Source organism: Monomorium pharaonis, chromosome 8 (assembly GCF_013373865.1).
Source record: "Monomorium pharaonis isolate MP-MQ-018 chromosome 8, ASM1337386v2, whole genome shotgun sequence".
NCBI lineage: Eukaryota > Metazoa > Arthropoda > Insecta > Hymenoptera > Formicidae > Monomorium > Monomorium pharaonis.
The window spans coordinates 19,476,869-19,503,370 of NC_050474.1; the positions used below are offsets into that span (position 1 = coordinate 19,476,869).

The 26,502-nt window shown below is 42.1% G+C and overlaps 1 protein-coding gene across 3 annotated transcripts; it reads left to right on the plus strand.

Moving 5' to 3' along the window:
* The first annotated feature begins 56 nt into the window (after positions 1–56).
* LOC105836855 (REPTOR-binding partner) lies at positions 57–23,487 on the plus strand. 3 transcript variants are annotated; one of them, XM_036291533.1, is made up of 5 exons: positions 418–591; positions 1,287–1,415; positions 15,497–15,590; positions 20,882–21,003; positions 22,578–23,487. In XM_036291533.1, the coding sequence occupies exons 1-5, from the start codon at positions 553–555 to the stop codon at positions 22,683–22,685; spliced, it is 492 nt and encodes a 163-aa protein (XP_036147426.1). In that variant the 5' UTR covers positions 418–552; the 3' UTR covers positions 22,686–23,487. The 3 variants fall into 3 exon arrangements, with proteins under 3 accessions (XP_036147427.1, XP_036147426.1, XP_036147428.1); XM_036291535.1 differs by lacking the exon at positions 1,287–1,415 and having other exon boundaries at positions 425–591; XM_036291534.1 differs by lacking the exons at positions 15,497–15,590; positions 20,882–21,003; positions 22,578–23,487 and adding an exon at positions 1,915–2,331 and having other exon boundaries at positions 57–591.
* The last annotated feature ends 3,015 nt before the right edge of the window (positions 23,488–26,502 follow it).

Here is a 26,502-nt window from a genome sequence, read left to right on the forward strand (position 1 = left end):
TATAAGAATTTCTTTATTTTTATAATATATTTTACTAATAATAATTACTATTATTAATAATTTTTTAAATTTTATATATTCTTTTGAAATTGCAAGATGTCTAGCAAAATTTATATAGAGTGCCTTGAAAGCAACGGGCGCATTGCGTCTCGTGCAAAACGAAATGCGCTTGTCTCTTGGACTTCGACCATCGAATTTTCTTTATCAGTTCTCGAGATATCCGGCTAGCTGACCTCGCTCTTATTTTCATATCGCCTATCATCGCGCCCCATGCGCACGCGCATTTCTGCAAGAAGTTGGGTCTTCTGTCGCGCGGCGACGCCACGGTCGCGCCTCTCGTGACGTAACACGACTCAGCGGCCTGAAATGAGCGGGGGTGGGCGGGAAGGTGGGGACGAGAGGAGACGGCGGACCAATGTGTGACCTTGCAGTGTTTGTAAACAGACACACGTTGCCGTCGCGAACTGTTACGGACGATCGCCATCGCGAGGAGCGAGCCACCCCGTTGCTGCCTATCGTTCCTAAGGATCGACGCGCGTGGTGCCTGACGCCATGGAGGTGGAGCCGATGTGCATCGTGGAGAACGAGACGGTGAGTGCGCGAATTTTTTGGCATAAACGCCTGACAATGTGCTCGCGCGTGACGCAAACCTGCCATGGGCAAAACGAGTCTTGCGTGCGCGCTCTTGGCAGGATTACACCACATTGTGCAAAGAGGGCGCGCGTCAGGCTAATCGGGCTCACGTCTCGCACGTTCGACGATCGTGATTGCACGCGCGAATCGCAATCGTCTCGACACCCCAGCTCGCATCGATCGCGATCGCGTGTTCGGGGGGGAGGGCGGGTGGACGAGGGGGGTTGCTGTTTAGCTGGCCGATATCTCGTTCATGCGGTCAGGCTGGCGCCTGATTCGGCCTGGCATTCCGTGCGACAGATGGCGACGTCTGCGAAGTGCCGCCTCTCGCCGAGTGATGGCGCTGCGGAAGTTGGCGTCCGTTGAGCTCGAATCGCAGATTCAAATTGTCCCAAGATGTCGAACGATCGATTTCGCGAGTTTTCTTTGTCCTTGGATTTCGGCTAAAAGCACATCGTAGTACTATATTTTCGTGAATTTGTGTTAGTTTTCGAAATTTCTCTGATGCGACAATCGACGTTCTTCATTGAAACTTCGTGAATGACGCCGGTCGACATTTTGGATCATGTCTGGTCCCGCGTTTGCGTTGCGTTCGAGTCGTTTTGCATTCCTCGCGATCGTTCGGATAATTATTTCGCGAAAGTGTTTCGTAGTGTCGCAAATCTACTGAACGTATTCCACGGAGATTTATCTGGAGTCGATCGTCACACATTTCAAAGAGCCTGAACAGAAAGACTGCCGTAATAGGTGTAATCATTGTCAACGCACAAAGTTCGAAATATGTACGTATTTACATTACCTTGAATATTATAATTAATTTATAATTAAATGTTAAAATTATTAAATAATAAGTCGATCGCCTTTAACTCGATCTGTAGATTATTTCAATTGTTTCGTATTTGTCTTTTTTTCCTCTTAAAGAGGTTAAATACGCGCTCATTTTTACATGCCGAGTTTAGGGATTGATTATGTGTTGCGCAATTTTATGAAAACCGAGTAAATTTATGGAGCGTTGACCAATGAAATTATAAATACTCTAGTAAATTCGCTCAATTTTTATCAAATTGCTTTGTACATAATCGATCGATTCTCTCAGCAGAAATGATCAATTCTTAACGACAGTATTGGTATTATTATATGTTAATATTATTATGCAGATATTGCACATGAGATAATTTTTTAACTCGTCGATTGAATCGCATTAGGTGCAAATGCAACTTTGCTCTGTGAAAGGTTTCTTTGCACTTGAGTATGATGTGATTAATCGATCGAATATTTAAGAAACTCGCTGGTAAAAAAGCTGCGCAACGTTATCAACAACGATACCGACGCTGTTGTCAAGAGTTACGGAGTCCTGTCACAGAGAGCGCGAGCGTCTCTCGCGTCTCGCGACGCGATTGGTCCACTGTTCTTTCGATGCTTTCCCGCGCTATCTGCGCTCCGGTAGATTTCAAATCGGTCAGTTACGGAACGCTGTGTGGAACGCCGGGACTCGCTCGCGAATCGCTTCCGTATTTCTCGCGACAGTTACGCGTCTGAAATGAGTTTCGCGTGCGAATATCGATCGCGAGTGTCTCGTCGTGGCTCGGACTCTTACATCATTTCAACTGAGGCATCGGGTACGCTTCGCTCTGCCAGCAATTGCTCATTCCCGGTAGCGATCGTCGGCGGGAGTCGGAGATCGAGTCGCCATTGGAGGTACGTGTTCTAATGCACAACTGCGTAATGCGCGAAAGAGTATCCCATCAAGATTTTGTACGTTTTTAACATTCTTTTTAAGATTAGATGAAAGCAACAGTAGAAATGGCGACAATCGAGTTTGAAACGGTCCCTTTGACGCGATGACGAAAGAATCATTTTTCGTAAAGAAATATAAACTTTCGATTCCCTCCACCGTTCCGTTTCTCCGAAGTTTATTTCTGCCTGTAAATGCATAAATTTCGATCAGTCGGCGCGACGAAGACAGAGACGTCGCCGCACGAGTCCGACTCAAAAGAGATCGAGCGTGAATCGCGACTCCATGATCGGAGGTGGCCGTGGTGGCGGCGGCGCAATGAAAAATGGCGTCGCGCTTCCGCGTGGCGCCGCGCGATGGCGCCAGCGTCACCGGCCGCGCGCATTGGCCCGCGTCGCCGCCGCCGTCGCGGGCGCGAGCCACGCGCGTCACGTCCCTGCCGCACGAGAGCGCCTTTTGGCCCGTGAACTGCGCAGTTGACAGAGCCCGCACGACGCGTAGCACCGGTGAGTTTTCCCTCCAGATATTTTTCGCGCGGTGCCCGGCGTGCCTGCCGTCGGGCGTCGCGACGCCGTCGCTGGTACGCCACGGCGACGCCGTTCCGTCCCGCGGCACCGACGTCGTCGCCGTTATTTCGCGTCGCACTCGCCGTATTCCGTAAGTTTCGCACGCCGAGGAAGAAACGCCTTATATGCACAGGCGTATGTAACGTTTCACGGCGCGACGCGGCGCCGTCCGTGTGTCGTCTGTCGGTATGCGTGCGCGCACTCGTCCTCTCTCTCTCTCTTTCTCTCTCTCACTATCTCTCTTTCTTTTTCTCGCTCGTGCATCGTCGGCGCGACGAAACTGGGACGCCCGCTCGGTCCCGTATCCGAGACGATCGTAATTCATAAAGTGTCGCGACGTTTCCTCCGCCGCGACGCCGACGCGTCGCACCGTGCGAGAAAACCGGTCGATTTCGGAACGCCCGCCGCGTCGCGCCGCTCCGCTCCGCGTCGCGCCGCGTCGCCTACCCGCGCGACGCTACTGCGCAATTCGGCAGCGCGACGCGTGTCGCCGTCGACACGAGAGGAGCATGTGTGCGCTCGTTTCCGGCGGCCCCACGACAATTTTTGAGCGAGCCGCCTTTTTCGCGCGAAAAAAAACTGCGCAACGCGCGCGCGCGAGCGCGCGCCGAGTAATCGCGAGACAAGTTTTATTCTCGGAGGAAGGAGTTTCGCGATATCGCCGTCGTATTTTGTACTCGTATTTGCAATTCGTGTTTGACGAGCTTATCTCGAAGGGTCTCCGTCGTCGAGGTTTTTTTCCCCCCCTCCATTGCGGACGAAGAACCGAGAAAAAATAAGTGCGCACGTTGCGCAAAGAGACGGTCAAGTTCCGGCGACGCAATTCAATTATACTTAGAAGGCCGTGTCGTATTATACTTTGAGAGAAGTTGCATATACGGTTAAATATATTTGTTTAAAAAAGTTCGGATACAATATATACAAGATATCTAAATAAGGTCTACTTAATATATTTGAATTGTTAAAAATATAAATTATATAAGCGTGCCTTTACTCTGCCCACAGAATATCTATATTTTATATATGTGTGTGTGTGTGTGTGTGTGTGTGTGTGTGTGTGTGTGTGTGTGTGTGTGTGTGTGTGTGTGTGTGTGTGTGGTGTGTGTGTGTGTGTGTGTGTGTGTGTGTGTGTAATATGTATATTTATATGTAATATCAGAACTGTAATACATGTTAATCGAATTATTGAGAGATCGGAGAGCAACTGTTCAAAAATCTGATTTGGCGTACAATTTTTATTTTTTTAAGACGCAACAGCTCATATTCACGCGTGGCATAAACATATGCGCAAGTAATCTTTCCAAAGTTATCGTAATTTTATTTCCAAGTTATCTTGTTATCAATCTTCTTTTTAAATAATATAAGCTAATGTTTATTCGTCTGGTACGAATTATATCTCTATAAAGTATCTGGATTTAATATGATAATGAATGTAGTGACTTTATCTGCTGCAGCATCGATTAATTCGTGTCTCTCTCTCTCTCTCTCTTGTTGCTTTTACCTTTGTTCAATGCCAACCGTACGGACTCTTGCATCCTCGCGCTATCAGAAATTTACATTTATTCTTTTAACTACCGCGCGGTACGCGATATTATATATTGAAATAAAAAGATTTAGACGGTTCTTGTTGTTTCAGAAATATTGCGGATTATGCTTTTTCTCTCCCCCCCCCATCTCCCTTCACGTTTGACGTAATTGCTACGGTTTCATAATAATTTCTTACTGACATGTTTATCCCCGAGAGAAGTCGAAAGGTCGATGGAGACGGAGATTTTTTACGAAGGAGGTTTCGTCGGAGAAAAGATTTCAAATTCGACGAAGGATCCGTGACTGGAAAGACTCCCCGCGTACTAGTTTTCAAATAGTTCGTGTTACATTGCGTTACGGGGAAATCCACCGAGTACCATCTCGGTTAGTTGGGAAGTAATTGAGGTTCGTAGGCGAAGGCGTCGGAGGCAGCGCGGCGTCTTTTAACGAATCCGCGATATTTCCTTCGTATCACGTCCTTGGAAACAAGGTTCGCAATCTCGTGTCCGAGCGGGGAATTACGATTGTACGTGATCGTCCGTTGTCCTTCGTGCACTTCTTCGACGAGCATCGTGTCTCGAGCGGCGATGCAAGCATCCACGCGCGCGCGCGCGCGCGCGTTACATTAAACGCTTCGATGCGCGCTGTAAAAGCACTTAATCGAAGTCGCGCGATAACGGACGGGGAACGTACGTACCCATAAAAGAGCCTACAAAGAAGGAAACGGATATGCCTTCGCGTGCTTTGCATAATTTCGCCGTCGTCAGAGCGCATCTTTCCGTGACTTCTCTTTCGCAAGCTGTCCATTTAAATTGATCTATTCTCTATACCTAACAATTGACCTGATCGATCGCTTCGGTATCGTCGTGATTGTCGAAATCTCAATTTCGCATTGTTCCCGGAACTCGGGGCCGCTTCTTCGGGGCGAGTCTTGTATGAAATATACATATTTCGAGATACCGTATTCATTGAGTATATCTGACACCGTCATCGTCTCTCGCTCCGTAGCCACTGTATTTTAGTAGAACTTTAATGCCCCTCGTCGCGGACGGCACTCCCGGCGATTGTCGGTATTGCGAGCGTTATCGTTCTCGTTATCATTATCATCACCGGTGGTACGGCTTTAGGGTGTTGCTGCTGCTGCTGCTGCTGCTGTTGCTGTTACTGCAGCATCGCGCAGCAGCATCAATCCGTAGCAGTAACGTAACGGGGGATCCCTCGCGTTCTCAACGCCGTCACTCGTTCCGCGCTCGTCGTATCTCGACGACGAGCCAGGTTATCACGAGAAACGCTCCAGATGTTGCACACAGCGCTGTGCAAAAGAACCTCTCTCGCCGGGCGCAATATCTTTAGCGTAATATGTGGCGGTGCTACCGGCTCTAATAAGTATTATATAATACTTCATTTGAGATGGGAGCCTGCGATACGTCGAATTCATCAATGGAATTCACGGAAGTGCAATGCTTTATCCGTTTTCTAGAACCACTTGAAAGAATTCGTAGTGAACAAATAACATTGCCCATCTTATTATTAAATATGAATATTTAAAGCTATTAATTTATAAGTTTTTTTCTTATCGTTTTAACGAAAATTAAAAATTGTAGAGAATAGTCAAATAAAACAAGTGACGAGAGGAAACTACGATAAAAATACAATATTATTTTTTTTCTAGATAAAACAAATTAGATCTTGAAAAAACAAATTCTTATTTATTTTATAATGAATCTTTGAACTTGAGAAAATCCACGACGAGGCAAGGTCGTGTGATTCTCATATCTATCTCTTATACTTTCAAAGTTACACACTTCTTGTAAGCATAGTAGTGCATTAAAAAAAACGCGTTCTAAAAAGTAGCAAAGTATATTAAATTCTTCAAAGGATTTACGGCACTTTCCACTCGGTCTCTTGTCCCTCTTCCCTCCGTATTTGCCCTATGTGTTTTAACGTGCCGTTTTTGTTTTCAGTAAGACATTTCTCACGAACCTCTCGTGAGCCGACCTTTACGCGCTTGTTTCGGTATCCGACGGAGAATCGCGCGTCATCGCACGGTGTGCAAAGTGCACCGCGTATCACGCGGTTCATTGTCTCTCGCGCGGCGCAAGTATTGCGAATCATTCTTATTTTCATTAACCACATGCGTATTGGCCTCGGTCGATCGGCGGTATCTCCCATCGACGTCGACGTTGGCGGGGTGAATTTATACCCGCCTCGAGATATTATTCCTCTCTGTCGTCAGGATCTACGTCCTCTTCCTTCGCGCAGATGCGCTCGTGCGCTCTTTATGTCGTTGACTTTCATAAATTATTGTCGGCGACGTGGACGAATGCGATCGCATAAATCCAATCGCGCTCTCTTTGTCTCCTTATCAGCGTCGTGTATGCCAGCAGGGAAATGTACGTGTTCGCCTCCATATACTTTCCTCGCTGTGCGCTCTATTGAATGTGTGCAATTTTATCTCGATATCTCGAAGAAAATTTTTAGTCAAGGCACATAGAGAGGAGGAAGGGGGGGAGAAGGGAGGTAGTGAAACTTGTCACGTTATCAAGCCTATCGCAAAGGTGCTTTCGTGGATTATATCTTGTATATCTTTAAATTCTCGCGAGAACGCGTGTTAACTTAGCGATTTTTGAAAATCTGCTCTTGTTTACCGCGGGATATCACGAAGGTGCAGCGAAGGCTTCGCTTTTCATTCTATAATTTTATATCGGGTTACGCGAGCGTATTTTCGCGAGGGGCGGAAGTGCGCGCGGAGTACGCGGCGAAATTTACGTGATTTTCGTGCTCACGCAATGATTTCGCTCGCACTAGCCCATTGTGCTCGCGAAACATCCCCGTCCATTGTTGTACATAACGTCGCGCTGGAGCGGCGGCGGCGTGGCGGCTGGAAAATTACGAGGGAGCTTTCTCCGCCTCTTTCCGCGCCTCCTACTCTCTTCCGGTTACGCTACTCGGGACGAACAATGACCTGGAAAAGCTCAAGAAAGCTTTAAGCCGCGACTCTACGCTCTCTCCCTCTCTCTTCGCAGCTTTGTGCGTTGCAGAGAAAGAGAAAAGACATAGCGCCACATAAAAATAACGCGAAATCGAAATAACATATCTATGAGGTCGCTCAATTGTAAATATAAAGCCGGAAAGTCCGATTTGTACGACCCATCGCGGGATCATCGGGAGAGGAACGGGATTTAAAAATCACAAACATTTTTTACCCCCCCCCCCCCCCCGAGAAAAATATCACCGGATGTTTAAAGCGTCACTCCGAAAGTTGGACTCCCCTGAGGTCGAAATCCGCTTTACCGTCCTTTCAAATTGCCGCCGGGCGGCATTGTAACTTTCGCGAAAGCTCTCTACCGTTGATGCTCGGATCGTTAAAAAGTCTTACGTACGAGCGAAACATACGGCGCGCTAAATACGCCGGGGGATCTCCAAACACGAGAGGGCGAGGGGGGGGAGGGGGCGAAACCGATGAAATAATCCTCTGTTCGAGATAAGCGAAGCCGCGTCTCGCGCGGGAGAAAATGTGCGAGCGGATCGGAGGATTGTGCAACCATCGAATGGAGGTAATAATAAGGTCGTGGGCACGGTGAATCCCCCCGGTAACTCTTGCATCGCGCATTTGCCGGCACTGCCCGTGCTTTATTATCGCGAGTGACGAGCGAGCCTGCGCGTGTATTCACCGTGCGACGACGTATTGTGAAATCTTGATGAAAACTTACGTAAATCGTACGCGCCGTAAATTCTGCAGCGTTTGTACGCGCGTAGCGACGAGAATTAAGATTTTACGGCGAGCCCGCGCGCCCCGGAGTTTTACGTCCGTATGAATTCAAATCGGAGAATTTCTTAAAAACAAAGTCGTCGTCGTCTCCCCTTTCTCCCCCCTTGGCTGCACGCAAAGGGACCCGGATCTTTTTTTTTTACGCTGCCCGAAATATAATATTGCGTCCGCGCGAGTGTTTCAAGTTTTCGGCGCCAAAGGACCCTGCCGCGACAATAAATTAGCGTTAATCGCCGCCCGATGATTATAAAAGTTTGGACACTCGCGAAATTTTCTCCGTAAATCATCCCGCAAAATGAGAATTCACGAAAGACGAAAGAGTTAAGCGCGGACAGAGAACCGGCTTTTACCTCGCGACCACCATGGTAAAACGTTCCTATCCCTCACTCACGGCTACTTTGTTCCATTTCGGTCCACTTTAGTCCAATTTGTCTAACGTCCATTTTCCGCCGAGCGCCTTAAACAAGGTAGGAAAAAAAAAATATAGTAAAGCCAGCTACGTAGAAGTGCCTCCTCTTCTCGCGCGCGCGTGTCTTCTCGCGAACGTCCGGTTTCATCGTAGTGTTCGCGAGGTTGTTGCGTCAGAGGAGTAAAAACATAGAAAAAAAGGGAGCAGAGGAAAAATGAGAGACGATGGAAGGGTGAAAGAAATTGCTCGCCTCCCCCCCTTTCCCCCCTCGGCAAACCTGGTTACTGAGGCAGTTAAAATTAACCATGCTAATAAAACCGTGTCAAACGACGCTGAAATTCGAGAGGGTACTCGAGCGCGAAAAACAGATAATCCCGGAAGCAGAGCGGAGAAGATGAGTGGGTCCAGTGTGGGTGATTCGAATCACGAGTATGTGAGAAGAAACGGCGTGACTACGAGGGGAATAACAGGGGAGGGAGGAGGGGAGAAACTCTGCGCACAGAGAGAGAGAGAGAGTCGAGTGTTCTAACGCACTTTTGAGAAGAGAGGTCACGTTAAGAGAGGTCGCGGGAATAATTCAGCTAATAATGAAAATTAATTGCGAGCACGCGTTACCTCCACCTCCCCTCCTTTGCCACGAAATTCGAGAGTACCGTGCAATTCGAAAAAGCCGGCGCAAAAGACGACGAGGAGGAGTGGCTGAAGCGGTGGCGGTGGCGCGCTCGTAATTAAAGAGTTTTCTCTCGAAAAGCGATCACCTGAGACTCGTTCGGCGAAACGCGAGGTAGGAATGCGATCTAATGAATGACTTTTGCTCGCGGGGTTTTAAATGACTTGTAACCGCGTAAAGGGGAGCTCGCATCGTTAACTCGATTTTTCAACGTAATATAATCTATCCGCGCTCTTATTCGTTATTAATTATCCCGCTGATCGACGAGGAGCGTTTCTTCTCCGATTTTACGACGACTATTATTCCGATCGGGATTTAAGAAAAACTGGCAGGTTCTTCGATCTTTCTCTTTTGCAACTGAATTAAATTTCTGACAGAATAACTTGATAATCCAGAAGAGAAAGAGAGATGAGCGGTAAATTCGTGAAGGAATAATATATTCGAGGATTTTGAATGATGAAGATGGTAATGCTTCTTTGCAGAAGCGGCCCAAGACTTATTTATATTTCACAGTAATCCTTGAGCAGATTTCGGGCAAAGTGAATTTTTCAGGTTCCGCATTTACTTACGAGACCAAGCGAAATTTTAATAAAGTTAAATGGATTTTTGGGGTCTTCCAGCCAACAGTTTACAGTAAGAACATTTGTTTTAATTTATAACGGTAGAATGGCCTCTCCTGCGCGCGCGTAACGTGTTTCTATACTCATAATGTCAGAGATTGCTTTAATTGAAGTTTCATTTTACGAAAATAGTATTGAATTTTCAGATCGCGTTATTATAAACGTGTGCAAAAGAGGCTTTTTATTTATTCGCAATATAGTTTTGTGCAAATTAGGTTTTCCTGTGTGGCGTCCAGAATTTCTCATTTTAATTCCGTGACATTATATGTCTTTATGGCGGAGGTTCAATTTAAAATTCCGTTACAAAACGAAATTTATAAATAGAAATAAACTGAGAGAAACACGTTTTTCATCACTTGTTTCCACTTTCAAAGCATAGTTAATTGGAAGACCTGTTAAAACGTTAATTGCACAAAAATTGTAAACCTCTCTATAACTATGCTCGTATTCTAAAGTGCGGGGAATTTGTCATCGGTGCAGCGTGGTAGTGAAAAGGTCGGGAAGCCACACGTAGATCTACAGCGCAGAAATTTAATGCCCCCGAGAGTACAACACATCGACGTTGATATCTCAAATTATCGTTAGCGGACGTCAGTGCATTCGGCGCCCGAAAGCGTAAAGGTGATGGCGGCGGTGTGAACCATGTCGCTGCATCTCTCCGCCAGCGTATTGTGTGCAATATGCTTTACGGGCATCCGGTTCCCGGTGCCGCGCGCATAGTATCGGGCATCCGGTCTCGTCGTGGCGAGACGACGTTAAGGGTTCCCATTGAAGCGTGCCTCGAAGCTTGATTAATGTTAAAACGGTATATGCAGGGAGCCTTAAGTCCGACCGTTGGGTGCCGTCGGGGGGGTTTTTTTTTTTACGGTACTTGCTTTTAGTAATTCTTTTTTAGTCTTTTTAGCAGTAAGTAATAAAAAAATATATTTTTTATACACGTTGGAGCGCGTGACCGATACGAGTGCAGAAAATGTATCCATAAAAGATAATGACATTTTACATCGCTGCTTTTAGGGCAAATACGTTTTTTCTAGACGGGTTAGCTTCCGTAGAAAAAGCACACTCCACGTCTGGAAGTGGCGTGAAAGCGTTGTATGCAGAAGGGCTTACGGTTTAAAATTATAAAGTAGGCTCCTTTGCCACTATATCAAAAGAATATTTCTTTAAAAAGATATTTCGATGTAATTTTGAGATTATCTCTTAGAGAATATTGAGTGTACACATTTGCACACGTTGTACATATTTTCGCACAATGATTCTGCGACGGGATAAATTTTCTGGAGAAATGTTGGGAGATCAGAAAATTTTTATTTTTCCATCCTTTTTTTTTTGAACCGCAAAAATCGTAGAACGTCGATAATGTATTAACAGGTTTTTGTGCAAGTAGACAAATTAAAGTGAGCATTGCCGTTGCAGAAACTCGTTTCGGCGGTAGGACCATGTTCATTTTCTGTAACGGCATCAAGTAATCGAGTTTCGGTAAACTGAAATTACTTTTTAAACGAGAAACATTGCCTCTCACGCGTTTTCGCTGATAACGACGAGAAACATCGGAGAAAATGTCATAAAATTTTACATACGCGCGACGACGGAACCTTACGTTTCACTTTTGATAGTTGTGTCCGACCGTTAAAATTGCAAACGCTATGGAATTATAAATGATATTAGCACGGTACTTGGAAAGTGTACTGCGAAATTTGTTATATATACCATTATTTTATAACAGTAATATGAATGAAAAAATGTGTGACATCCGTGATGTCAATGAGAAACGTTATGTATATTAGTAGCAGTGCCTATAATTACGAATAATTGTATAAAATTTGTTTATGTTTAATGAGACATGCCTTTGCATCTGTTATTTTGAAACAAGAAATGATGCACTGCGTTTTAATAAGGATGCAAATGAGGTTTTTCAGAGATTTTAATATATTAATTTATACTTGACATAAATTGTACAAAATATATTTATATTTAATTCTATTCATTTCTCGTTTTCACTCTCTTTATAGTGTTGGAAATATCTCATCTAATTAATATAATTATACAATTTTGATGCAAAGAAACGTAATCAGAGTCGCGTTAATAATTGTCGGATGTACTTTATGGAAATTTTCGAGTACAATTTTCCATTTGATACCATGTTTACTATTGCATCATATCCGCGCTTGCACTTACTCTTCGCGACAAAAGGATGGGAATCGTAACGGGTGGTTGCCGGGTTCCGGAAACGGACTGATTGTTTCGTCGGTGATCGGATGTACGTCGATCAGACCGTCGTCAATGGATTGTCGTACGCAGGAGAAGGAATCGGAATTAGAGTTTGTGCGCTCGCAGTCTATGTGGCACGAGTGTGCGACACACACGACGGAGAAAAGGAAGTAGACGGGAAATGTCAGTATCAGCAAACGTCTGACAGATTTCGGAAGGGTTTATAGTCGCGGATCATTTATATTCCATAACGGAAATTTTATATGATGATCGTGGAGATTTTGGTCGATTTATACTATATTAATTCTGAGCTTCATTTTTACGCTTGTGTTAAAGGCGTCACACTCTCTGTGATATATGATGATGTCAGAACTTCCAAGTGATAATCATTTGTATTCATACAAACTGCTATCTTTACAATTGCCATGGGTAACGTATCTAAAGAATCGCTATTTCAATGCTATTGTGTATCTTCCCCGCGAGAATATCGGATACTTGGTAATCAAAATAAGATATTTATGCAATTTCTAGTCGATGCAAGGAATGGTTCTTTGCCGAATGTATTCTATATCTTCCTTTATTTCCAATTCTTTGACGAAAATGTTCGTCATGATATATACTATATTAATCGCGAAACATCTTTTATTTTTACCTAGCCGTAATTTGCATTAATTTATTCGTTGCTTTGTGTTTTCTTTTGTAAAAGTTTTATTCTTTGAAATGGCAAAAATGAAGGAGCAAAGCAATTTATATAATTTTGCGTCAAATCTAAAGTTTCTTAGAACAGATTGCATTATCATTTATTCGTTATTATTCGTAATCTTTTTAAGTATTTATTTGCTATTAAATTATTATTAAATTTATTATAATTTTCTATAAAAATTAGTTTTACTCAAAATATTTTAAGAACTAAATTTGTAATACTTTTTAGGTCGAGATTCTGAGGAAATTTCGTATAGTTTTATTATTTAATTTTTAATTTTTTAAAATTTTAATTCAGCACACGCACAGATTTTTGCGAAAAATCTGTTTCAAAAAAATACGGCTGACAGATAACTTGATACTCCTTGGGTATCACGATATTACATTTGCTAACGAGATGTTTGCATCCATATCGTTTGTCCCGTCAGTATATAACTACAATACACTACGTAAAAAGCGACCGCGAATGAATTCTCTGTTTGCGTACGTTACGTTCTCGATTTTACAGACCGTCGCGTAAATTACCGCGCGAGAATTTCGAAATTACCGACGTTTCTGCATTTTTCTGCATGTGAAGATCAATTTCAATTATCTCACACAATGGCATGAGGAGGAAGAGTTATGGATCAAAGAAAGAGAAGGCTCGGATCACCAAGAAGGTGATTATAGTGTCGGTTAAAAAACCCGGAAGTTCTCGAGGAGGGTAGGGAGGGGGAGGAGGAAGAAATGGGATTCGGGGAGATTTAATATCAGATAAGATTGAGAAGTGCGGACAGGTAAACGTAGCGGTAAACAGCGATCCTAAAAGGGGGCGAAATTTGTATTTTGTCACCCCTGAGCGCACATGCATACCTAAAAGGCCGCGGTACATGCGACAACCGTGCCCGTGGAGCGTGTAAATTTTAACAGCTTGTCTGCGAAAGATGGTGGACGCGTTTTATCTTGCGTGTGTCGCGTCCACCGTGGCTCCCAAGGCTCCGCGAAATTGTTCCTCCAGGTAATTATTTTGCGTTGATATCGCATTCGCGCCGGTGCGACCGGCTTTTTTTTTTTCGTTACAGGGGGACGAAATGAGAGCCGCGCGAAAATGTACGCGCGCCCCGCCGTTTGTTTGTTCGTTCGTTTGACCCCGGGCAGTTCGTATGCACGACAAAAGTATACTTTGCATAAATAATATCCTCGAGACGAGAGAGAGAAAGAGACGGAACCGTGGAGCATCAGGAACGACCGCGTGACGCAGTGACTTGTCTTGTAATAATGTATATGAAGGAAGCGTCGAGAAAACGCGCGAGTTTATGGAGAATCTGTTTACATTGAGGAACGTGGCTCGCATACGACTCTAAAGAGCAACACATTTTGCGATTAAGGATATATTATCTTACACTCTGCTTGCCGCGTGCGCGAAATGCGCTTAAATCTTGTATTAAGAATAAGTTTTCTTATAAAAAAATTAATTCTAAATCTCACGAGGGATAAACGCGTTTGCCGCGCGCCCATGTGTGATGCCAATTTCGGAATAGTAGGTATAAAAAAAAAAATGAAATGTTAAAATATACAGGCAACAACATTCAAGAATGTCTCGACTTTTCTCGCGTTAAAAAATCTCGCTTGCGGATAAGGTCAAACCGAGAGGTCCGCTACGTATGTATGAAAGGAAAAAAGAGAAGAGTTAAAGCGCTGTGTCTTTCGCTCGGTTTCATCCGACGGACCTCTGGGTTACGGCGACTATAAAACTGAACTTCGTAAAACCGTGCGTCGCCGGCTGCGAAGAAGCGGGCAGTTTGTCAGGCATCGTTCGGTCTCACATCCGCGGATATTGAATAACGCTCATTGCATTCTTCTGCGACCGCGAGAGAAAGGAGAGAAACACGCTGGACTTGGCGGCGAGACAGCGATTGCTCATTTCGCGTTTACGATCGGCGCGGTGTTGAGAGGAGAAGGGGAGGAAAGGAAGAGGAGAAAATCTTCTCGCGGACGAAGAAGACGGTTTCATCTGCCTGAGCTTTTCACCGCAGCGGGGGGGAGGGGGGAGGGGGCTCTCCTCCTCTCGGCTCCTTCTTCTCGGCGACACAATGAGCTTTTGTTTCCATTGAAAGCGACACCGCCGTGTTTCGCTCAAGATATTATTTCGGGACGAAACTCCGGCGCGGATCAAGCGGTATTACAACGGCCGCGTGTACGTGCGTACGTGAGACCGCGGCCCGATTGAATCGTAAATTACCTTCGCGGCGAATTATTCATAGCGCGCGAGCGCGCGCGAACGCGTTTTCGTTTCGGTAGATCGCGCGTTTTGTAGCGTTGTCAATTTTTAATGCCGTCTCGGCTTCCCGCGCAAGATTTGTCACCGTCGCGCTCCGCCCTCCTCCCCCGCGTAAATACACTCTCGCGGTGCGATCATTAATCATGAACAACTCCCGGTGGGATTATTCACCAGTCCCTTCCCATGCCAGCTGATAAAAGCCGATCGTGGGCGCAACGTGAATTGGTTTTAACGAGTGGCTGATCTCTCTGTTTTGCTGGGCGCGATATCTCGATCGCGGCGGGAGAGAGGAAAGCGTACGATGACCGACGACGTTGATTCGGTCATTAGCATTTACAAGGTGACGAGTTTTTGCCGCCAATTAACCCGCCACGTTTCCTTTCATTTGCAGGAGGGATCTCGCGGTGATCGGAAAGAGGGGGGCAAGAGGGGACGCAAGCCTGGAAGGAAGGCGGCGGAGAGGGCGGACATGAAAGCTAAGCTCGGTAAGTAGCTACGTGAAGGATACTTGTTGACGTCCTGGAGAGACACCTGCTCCAACATTTCGCTCCGTCGCCCGCTGCGCTTGTAACGACGCGATTTTATCGATGATAAATTGTTTACCCCGTGGTTGCGATTAGAACTAAAGGTTGTATCGTTCTAACGATTCGCACTCCCTGCGTTATGAAATTGCTGCGACAACGCAATTGTTTTCATAAATTGGATCAGCGAAATAATTTGAAATCAGTAATTAAGTAATTATCATTAAAATCTATTAAATAATTCATAAATGTGAATTGCATATACGATCTGTCATCCACACACATTACCCATTAATCACTATCTAATAATCATGAAATGAAACAATGTTATTATCTTTATTAGAATCGCTTTAGTAGCGTAACATGCATATGTTAATTTATTCAATCAGAATTATAATAAAAATATAATTATAGCATTATATAATTTGACTGTGATCGATGATAACTTTTTTGCTTCATTAATCGATGACAATCGAATATTGATCAATATTTTATTGCAAATTATAGGTCATTGATTACTATTATAAAATGTAGTGACGATACTTAAAACATAACCGCAATTAATTATCGATTCGATTACATTTTCTCGTTACAAATCTCTGTTGTTTGATACTTTAATTGGCTATATAATGTAATAATTTATGTGGTGATGAACTTATTGATTTTATGTTGCTTTGTTGCAACGGAAAATTATTATTTCGTAAGAATGCGCTGTTGTACGGATTTTCGATAGAATTGTTGGTCTGTTTGGGGGGAAAAAAAACTTTTCGCAAATCCGAGGGGTAAAAATGTGCGTTAAAGGTAAGGACGAAATCGATAAAAGGAACGAGAATTTAACGCGAGTGGATATTGGCTACTACCTGAATTTATCTACCAGCATCTCTCGTCGCTAAATGTCTCTTTAATCCAAAGTATGAAAGCTCGCATAAAATAGAAAATAGCGCGTTCTACGAGACAATGAAACGGACATGACCAGCGAATATCGGTCATTCGTTGCGACCGTGACTTTACGCGCGAACCCTCTAAATGGGAATCAATGTATTATTCATTGAAAGGCAGTGAGTAATTTGATTTCAGTGCTATACGTATAATTATATCAATCAGTGATATATATACACTGTCTTTCAGTGATAAAATACTCCTTTCTTAATCAGAGTCACCGAAAGACTCTGATATGAATTAATTACTGATGATCACAGTTATAAATGTAGCATAGCAAGATTTTATTGGTTTAGATTTAGAGTGTCGACATGGTATCTAAATTACAATTAGTGAAAATCGATGGAAGTGAAAATATATACATTGACTTTCAGTGATAATACACGAATTTTTAAATAAAAAATGATTAAGAAACAATGAATACTCGCTGATTATCGCAATTATAATGCCACTGCAAATCAGTAAATATACCGATCGCTATTTAGAAAAAGATTAAAATGTTCGATCATCGCGGCGGCAATATGCGAGGTGGGAATCGCGTAGCCGCCGATTACGTGACTTCCGTCTCGTTCGCGCCACCGTAAGGGTTGTACGAAACGGTGCGAATCGCCGGTAGAAACGTTTATCTCTTCCTCGAATGAATATTTATATCTGGGGCCCCCGGTCCCACAGCGGTTTCTCGATACCCCGGCGAACGGAGGATTACAGCCCGCCGCGCTCTCGCCCTGCAGTTATCGTTCGGCTATTTTGCAATTCCGCCACCGCCGCGGAGCTTCTCGGGGGGGCAGAGGGAGGGGGGGGGGGTAACAAAAGGCGCGGAGCGGAGGAGAAAGGAGGAGAGATCGAGCGTTGTGGAAACCAGCCCGCCGTCTCGCTGATGCTGTGGCGCTGCGCTGCTGGTTGCATGGACCAGCCAGCACCGAGTAATTCCGTGGGGTTATTTCTGGAACGCGCGTGGTGGCCCTCTCATTCGGGAACGGGGAAACTTTATAATCGCCTGGCGCGCGCTATCTCGTTCTCCTCCCTTTCTTCCGCTTTCGTTCCCGCGATTCCTTCCGACCGCGCGCGACGATGCGGCGGCGGTCGCCTTTCCGGAAACGCAACGCCGTTCAATCTATACGCTGTCTCTTGCGCCCGACACTCTCTTCCAGATACGGTGACTATCGGGAACATTCGCGGCTTTCGCTTATCTGAAAACTTTGCGGCTGATTATCATTTGTATAAAGTTTTTAATACAGGGATTGTGGATTAAATTGTATTTGAAAATTTAACAGCGGCAGCGCATTGCAAAACACTCGTACTATATTTGACCGTTTAAGATTGAAACTTTTAATTTCGATCCAATTTCGCAAATATTAATTTTCCACGCCCCATTAATAACTCATAAAACAGATTGATTTTTAGAGGCTCTGTGTGAATTTATTTTCCCATTAAAAACTTATTAGCTTATCGTTCTGAAAAATTGAATTTTTAATCGTTCTCTTTTCGCTATTTTTTTGTTGGGAGTTTACGTGCACAACGGTTTAGCAATTTCAATCCATTAAAGGGTTGAAACAACCCGTATTTTCTTCAGCTTGTTTCCCATATGTCGTTAAAGGGACGTCCTGTGGGTTTCGCGGCGACTCGCATGTCGACGGAAATTGCGCGCGAGTCTTTTTCAGCGTCGTTCTTAGCCGCGCGAACGAACTCCATTTTACTCCGTACGGCTAACGGAAGCGGCTTTATTTAAATTCGCTCGGGTTTCGCCTCGATTCAGTCCAGATGTCGGCCGTCGCAATGAGAGCTTAAATGGAGCCACAAATTGACTGTGCGAAAACGTTTAATTTCCGCGCGGCGCACCGATATCGATCTCCCCGGGCGGCGGGACGGCGATCGCGCGTCAGCTCCAATCGACATCAACGAATCTCTTTCCGATAAAATTTACGGCATCGGGCCGATCGACTGCCCCACGGACTGCGAAAATTCGCCGGCGGCTTGGTCACTCTTAGAGGTTCGCAATGAGACGAGTGACGTTTATTGCCGCGTAAAAGGCAGGTCTGGCAAGCCGTGAACGATACAGCGCATTTGCGAACCTCGACCGTAAAGGACATTTATTATATACCTGGGCGCGAAGTAGTTTCCACGAAGGAAAGAAATTTGGTTCTTGCGAAGCTATTTGATAATCTGGATAACTTGGAAAAATTTGAAAAATTTATAACGGTTCTTTAATTCGTAATCAAAGGAACCTACGAGTTAAAGCCACAAATTTCAGCCTTCTTTATTAAATATTTGTGACAGATATTGAAAAAAAATCTAAAAAACCTAATTACTTTCTCTCTTGGTATCACATAATTATGTAATATTTAATGCTAAAAGAAAATAATGTCAATCACATCTCAAATTTTTTAAAGATATATTTGGAGAGAAGATAAGGAAAATAAAGTAACTTATTTCTATACTTACAATTTTTTTTTATTATATTTTATCAATATTAATTAATTTATTTAAGTCTCTTCCATTTATTGTAATTTATAATATAGCTTATAATATACAAACTATAATTTATACAATAATATACTAACATAATAAAGAAATTCAGAATTTTATCTTATAAAAATGTCAATATTTTCTTTGTTATGATTTATTTTATTGTATTCTCATTTTTCTTATTTTCTTACCATTTAGATATGTAACCTAAATATTGATTCAACATTTATTTCGATACTGAAAATTGCTCAAATTTTAATATTACATGATGAGTTTCCGACGGTATTTTCTGAAAATTTCATAATCTGTATTTATATATATATTTTTATATAATAAAAGGAAATTTATCGATAAATAACACATCAAACTTCTCTCTTTTATGAATTTACATGTGCATCTTCATATATGCATAGTAAATCGAATAATTATTCCAAAAACAAATATGTATTAATCTCTTAATCTCTTGTAGTGTACAAGAGATAACTCTTTCATCATAAAACAATAGATTCGAGATTTATTTATCATTATATATAATTATTTTTGTTAAGCTAATATTAATAAAAATATATTAATTTCTGATGCTTTAATATATATTCTTATATTTTTAGGTACATATAGAAATACATATCTTATAATGCAATTTTCATAATAGATCCTATTTAATTAAAAAAATTATTATTTAGAGGAAGAATGTTGTAATTACATTGAATTTATATAATCTATAATAAAAGGTACAAATATAAAATACTGAATTGAAGCAGCATTTAAAATAATTTTTATTTTAAAAAATTATTACGCATGCATTTAAATTTCTTTATTTTTTGTATAGATATTGTGAAATTTTTAATTATATATTTTTGTATTTAATCGAGTTGAACTCCGCACGCGGTCTTTTGTAAATAAACGGTGCTTTACGACGTGCACAAACAAATATAATAATTCGTCGCCATAAAATATTTTACAACGCGCGTTATAATGTAAACGAAATACGTGCGTGCTGAATATTCTATATTCTGGAATTTCGATCACTACATTATTTGAATACATTAAATGTAACACTTGTTTGGAGAATAAAATCTCTTATCAAGTTGAAGGTATCTATATAAATTAACTTATTACATTATTACCATTTTCGATATTTTGTTGAATACAGATATGATATGACGAGTGTTATTAAATTGATTCTCCATTAATTAAATCATGTCGCTTTCAAAGACTGGTTTTGATTGGGTTCTTTTCAATAGAAATAGGAACTAAAGAAATAAAATACGGGCTTTAGAATGCAAGAATCTCAGAAGGAGAATCTAGAAACTCAGAAACCTCAGTGTTTGAGAGAATTTTGGAATTTAAAGCGCACAGAAACCGATAATCTGATAAAATTCTAGGATTCGTGAATTTGAATATTATAGATTTCAGATTTTAGCAACAACGTCGTTATTGAAATTGGTTTCGCGTTTCATTGTGCTTCGACTTCGTTCCGACATCCGACAATGCGACACGTTTATTTTCCCTCCCTACGTTCGAACAAAATTATAGCTTACCGTAACACACCGTCCGTCTTCGTAAAAGTTTCCGCTTTTCGGTCGCATATGCCGCGGCATTACCATGCGTCTTGCGCGTTTGTCGACATTATTAAATCGTGAATTCTTGTAGAGCTCGTGATATATATCTGCCACTTGGGTTGCCATTACGTCACAACCTGACGCCGAAAACCAGAGAAATTTATGCTCGGCGCGAATTTGGGGGGGCCGAAACTTTAGTCTTCGGGGCCATCACGCTTTTGCACGCATCGATTTCTCATATTAATATGGATCCACGTTTTCTCACCCTCGTTTGCTATTCTATTACAGAACGAAGTCGGCAGAGTGCGAGGGAGTGCCGTGCTCGCAAGAAGCTGAGGTATCAGTACCTGGAGGAGCTCGTGGCCGACCGAGAAAAGGCGGTGCTTGCTCTGCGAAAGGAGCTTGAGATGGTGAGTCATATTCTTTAACCCTTTCATAAACGAACGAATGAAAGTGGAGAATCTCCAAGATTTTCTCCTTTAGAAGTAAATTTATTGCGACGAACAAGTTGCGTGCCGAGAGAAAAGACAAATGCTCGTGAATGAATTGCGACTTACATTAAGAAATTGTTAGACAGAGTATTTCATAATAATTAGCAGAAAATGAATGAAGATACAATGCCGTCCTTTATAAAATTTAACATAATTCTTTCTTAGCAAAAGTATTGAAAAAAATTTAACATTTAAATTGTTATTAGAAGTTAACATTTTTCACCTTTTAACTCTCTTCCTTAAATATAAATGTCGATCTTACAAAAGAAAGTGCACTTAAAGTTAAACGACGGATAGTTTTCGATATTTATACTCTGATGTTTAATTCGCGAAAAGTTTATAAGCTTTCATAGCTTATGGTTTGAAAATTATTACCATATAATTTTATTATTAACAACAGCAATTTTCAACATTTTACAAGAAGTGTTATTAGTAACACTTTCTTAAGCATCCTATACATTTATGCAAATCGTTTATAATGAAAAATTAAATATGAATCTAAAAAAATTTGTTTATGTCAATCAATATTTGATTGCACACTATCTAGAGTTTTATACTAATTACTCGAATAGAACAAAAGCAAAAGCCCATAATACAGAAGGAAGATTTCTTCCTTTATTTATTTAATTTTATTTTATTAAAAAAGAGAAAAAAAAAGATGTAACTCTTAAAGTTACCTGAATTAGTTGTATCTCGAACATAAAGCAAAGCAAATTCTTCGGAAGCTGGAGTTACCTCGTAACTTTTTCTTTTCCATCGCCTTCCTCATCGTCTTCTTTATCGTCTTCCTTAAACCTTCCCTCGAAAGTGCAAACTAAGTTACTCGCAAAAGTGTAAAGTTCTGGCGGAATACAAAGGTTCGCTCTTTAGCAATACGACTAGAAGTATTATTCGCGTCTTCATTGTTTTGTTTTCGTAGAAAAGCACTCGTATTTGTTAGAATTATCTGAGTACTTCACGCGGTCGTTCGGCAGTGAATTTTTATTCCTTTGGTTCTCCATAGGAGGAAATATTTCGCGTAAATAATTTCCTATTTTACATAGATTCTCTTTGTTTGATTATGCTTTGTAGAAAGGGATTTGAGTGAAACTCAAAGACAGAACGATAAAATAATAGAAGACACGCTTTGGAAAAACTCGAAATAGAGAATTATTTGTTTGATTATCGATTATCGATTGATCGCATTCGTTTTTCTTTGTCTCCTTCGCTGTAACAGACTGCTCGTTAACGAGGTGCTCTGAAAATATTTGACATCGATGTTTCGAGGTTCTTATATCGATTAAACCGCCGAGTATTGCGAGTAAAAGGAACATTTGAAAAATTCCGACAAGTCCGGCGTTCCTGCGTATCCACGAGGCTGCTTCCAAATCCTCTTCCTGATCCCACCGAAGATCTCCAGCGGACGACGGTTTAGTACGAACAGAAAGAGCGGAAACCGAGAGACGCGAAAAACTCACGTACTTTACACACCACCGTTTGTTATTTTTCTGCAGTATCGTCAGTGGGGTCAGGATTTGGACGCTGGTCGAGTCCCCGACGGACTTCAGGCGATGCTGGAGGAATTAGGCCAGCTGAAGCGGGAACAACCCAGCAGCAACTAAGCGGCCAAGGAGGCGAGGAATAAGGAAGTCACGTGGATCGAGCTGTTTCATTTATCTTGTTCCTCCGATCGAAACCCCTCTCCTCTTTAGAGCTTTCTTTCCGTCGTCTCTTATCTCCCTTTCTCTTTTATTATTCTTCGAGGCAATAGAGAATAATTGGCTGGCGAATCTGAAATTTTCTCTTTACGTAGGGTACTTCTTCTATCTACGATTGATCCACTGAATGAACCGCGAAAGAAGCGCGGATCTTCCGCTCCTTTCGAGAATACGTTTCTTATGCGAATAGTGAAATTTCTCCCTCCTGCTTTTCCTGATTCTTTCTCCCGTTACGTCGGGATTGTTAGCCCCGATTACTTCGTTACCTCACCGTGTTACCTTTTTTTTTTGTACGTGCGTTTTGTTATCGCGACTCGTTACGTTGACACAATTTTTATTCTCGTTGATTAAAGACATTGGTCGATTATCTACGGCCTCACGCTTGAAATGTACCTCCCTCGTGCGATTGTTGCGATGTAAGAAAGTAATTATAGATGTATTGCTGTTACGTCTTGAAGAGAGAGACAAAAAAACGGTCGTTGTACATCAAAGTCTATATTCAGTATTGTTTGTTTGTGAAGAGCGTCGTTGCGGGTCTCTTCGTTGACCGTTTACTGATTTGTTTGCATTTTATCGACACGCGGGCTTCTTGTGACGCAGGGAATTCATCGTTTTGTACAAATTAACACGCCATTACAAAAGTTGATTCATATATGTGTACGGAAGAGTCTGATAGTCAAATAAAACCAATATTTTTTGATGAAAATTAAGCCTATGACGTTCATCGTCCCTCGTTTTCCCGAGTATCCTATACGAGAAGAATGGATATTGCAATTTTTAAATATTTTTAATTACTAAAACATTTGCGCGCTCAATGGGAGGAGAGATTTGCGAGAGGAGAGGATCGCACAACGAGTTGCGAAACGTGAAATCTTTTTTTCTGGCTCGCAAGGAACGCATATCCGTCGGCGTTATTCCAAAATCGCATTTTGGGACACTGCCATCTCGCGGTTTTGCGCAACGGGAATTTGCATATTTTGACGGGGGGGGGGGGGCATATTGGGCTGTGAAATCTCTCCTGCCTCCCGTTTACGTAGATTGCGATACGTCCATAGACGATATCATCTCCTGCGCTCGTTTGACGGTTCGTTGAAAAGAAGGAAAAATTGATGAATCCGATATCGCCGTTATCGCGATTATATTCGCGAAATTTGAAACGAATTTTGTTACGCAATTTGGCTCGTAGCTTTTAATCAACTTGAACAGTAACGAGCGAGCTTAATGTCGCCGTGTAGTAATAATTGCGACGATAACGATGTTATAAACGTTGGCATCGATTGAACTGCGAACGCCACGAATAAGAGCATAATCCCTGCACGGGGTACAGTACTGATTTAACGATATTTTCTATTTTTCAATCTCTGGGCGAATTATTGGTTTTTTTTTTTTGTTCACTCGCTTAGGATAACTGTGTCAGATCGGTTTATTCGGACATTAAGCATCGTGACGTTTCGTTATTATTGGAATACGTTTCGAAGTGATTCTTGAGCGAGACGTTCTTTTTTTCGAAGAATACTGTTACCATTGATACGAAATAGCAGGTAGTGCGAAAATGCGATGATTAACCCTTTGACGTCGGGTGACACGTATACACGAGGTGTTGATAGCGCCTACTTCCAAGCCGAATTTTTTGAAAAGAAGGTTTCTGAAAGTCGATTGACTTTCGATCCCGACGTGAAAGAGTTGAATTCTCGCATACCTACACAGCTCAGTTGAAATCTTTGCCAAATATCACGTCGCCCATAAATCACCGTCTCATCACAATGCGCGTGGAGTCAGACTTTGCTTTTCTATTAAGAAAGAAAATATATCGATTTTACTAGGTTCCCTCACACGTGAAACGCAGGAAAATCTTGTTAGAACATAAAGCGGAAGTGGAAAGAAAAAATTGGGGGGGGGGAGAGAAAACTCGTCGTTTTTTCACCACGGTCGCAATAAATCAGCGCGTTAGGCGGAGTGTAAAGTTGAAATATTGCCCCGTAAATATCAAATTGTACTAAAGTACCGAGCAAAGAACCGAGTGTTTCGCATTGTTATTAAGCTTGCTACATAGTAGGTACATTATGTACTGCCTGGCACGATGGCCTTAGTTGTGACAATGTCCGGAGATGATATATTTTACAAGTTTTGTGTGCCTGAGTATGAAATAACCATCTTCTGGATAAGAGATATTATGCGAGTCGATTCTATCTGATAAATTATATCGCGCAACCGACCTTCTACTAGCGAGGTTGGTGGTGCTCATTAAATTAAAATTTCAGTGAAGGGTATGCAGCTGAAAGATTCTCAAATTCTCGTTTTCCACGAATGTAATCTGCGATTGTTAAATAACTAGACACATTTGTTACACTTTTATTCGTGATATTCCGCGTGTTACGTTTAAAATGATCTTTTTCGCATCGGACGTTATAATTGCCTGGCATTTTCCGCGCTGTGTGCCCGACGGATACTCACGCGAAGCTCATTCAAGCCTTCGTAGATGTTCCGCGAGGAGCATTAGGGGGCACTTGCATGGATCGTAAAAAGCTGGCGTTCTGCCTATGTATAATGCCGTCTCTCGCGCCGGCAGTTAACGATACGCAATTCCGCGCGTCATAAACCGCGGACATTCAATTTCGTTGCCGCGGAAAACCCGTGTTCCTGCTGGACAGACGGACAGACGGGCGGACGTGTCGGGCGCAGAGTTGCATAAAGTGTAATGCTGCGGCGTGAAAAAAATAGCGGCCACGTTTGGGGACGCGGAAATAAGGAGAAAAAATATGGCCATCCGACGATGGAGCGAGGAAATACTTGTGGCCCTCGCTCTCTCGACCTCCGGGTTTTCGCCGCCGCCGCCGCCGCCGCCGCTTGGCATTTATTCCGATAGCACGAAAATGTTTTCGGTCAGTACCTTCTGCTTGGCGAATGCAATGTAATAATGAACCGCGAGATGGTTCGTTGCACTTTGCGTTTACAACGTGTTTTAGACAACTCGTGACTTCAATTTTACCTCTCTAATCGATTTATAATTTCTTTTGGTGAAAATGTCGGACCACTGGTAGTTTTCACACACCGCGAGTGGGAAAAAATTTTTTGGAGAGTTGCATTGTTAAATTCGTAATGCTGAATTGCATTGTGTTTTTTAATGCCTAAGTGCTCAATATGTTATTAATTTAATTAAATAGAAAAAAAACAATGGAATGAAACAATTTAAGCAAGATGTATTGAATTTGACTTAAATTTTACTTATTAGGTGTATATATTGTATTAATATGAAGTAAGTTTGATTGCTATTAAAATAATAAATGTCGACACTAAAAATTAAAAACTTACTTAAAAACTATTTAACTTACGGAATTAACTTAAATTTGATCTTTTAAGTAGTTAAAGTAATTGAACAGTGTAAGCCTCAAATAAAAAATATTTATTTTTAAATAGATCCGCTATTTATTTGAACTTAATTATTTTTTTCAAAAATCTTATAGTTATAAAAATATACAAACGGTAAGTGAATATTATTTAAATATAATTATTGAAATAATAAATTTCCTCGGCATTTTCACCGAGAAAGAACTGATTCTACATTTACAATAAATTCTTGACTCTAAAAAAACAATGATATTGTCAATTCATCAATCTATTGATAGGTTTGTCTTATTAAGGAGATCGCGGTGGACGTATAGTCGATAAAGCGGAAAAGGGAAGAATAAGTAAACGGAAGCTATTTTCCGAGGTGAGCGAC

What these genes read in the sequence shown, in the direction of transcription:
- LOC105836855 (XM_036291533.1), top strand. Translation starts at nt 553, where the DNA reads ATGGAGGTGGAGCCGATGTGCATCGTGGAGAACGAGACG. An exon ending in ACGCACAAAGTTCGAAATAT is followed by an intron (nt 1,416 to 15,496) that starts GTACGTATTTAC and finishes TTTCATTTGCAG; the next exon opens with GAGGGATCTCGCGGTGATCG. An exon ending in TGCGAAAGGAGCTTGAGATG is followed by an intron (nt 21,004 to 22,577) that starts GTGAGTCATATT and finishes ATTTTTCTGCAG; the next exon opens with TATCGTCAGTGGGGTCAGGA.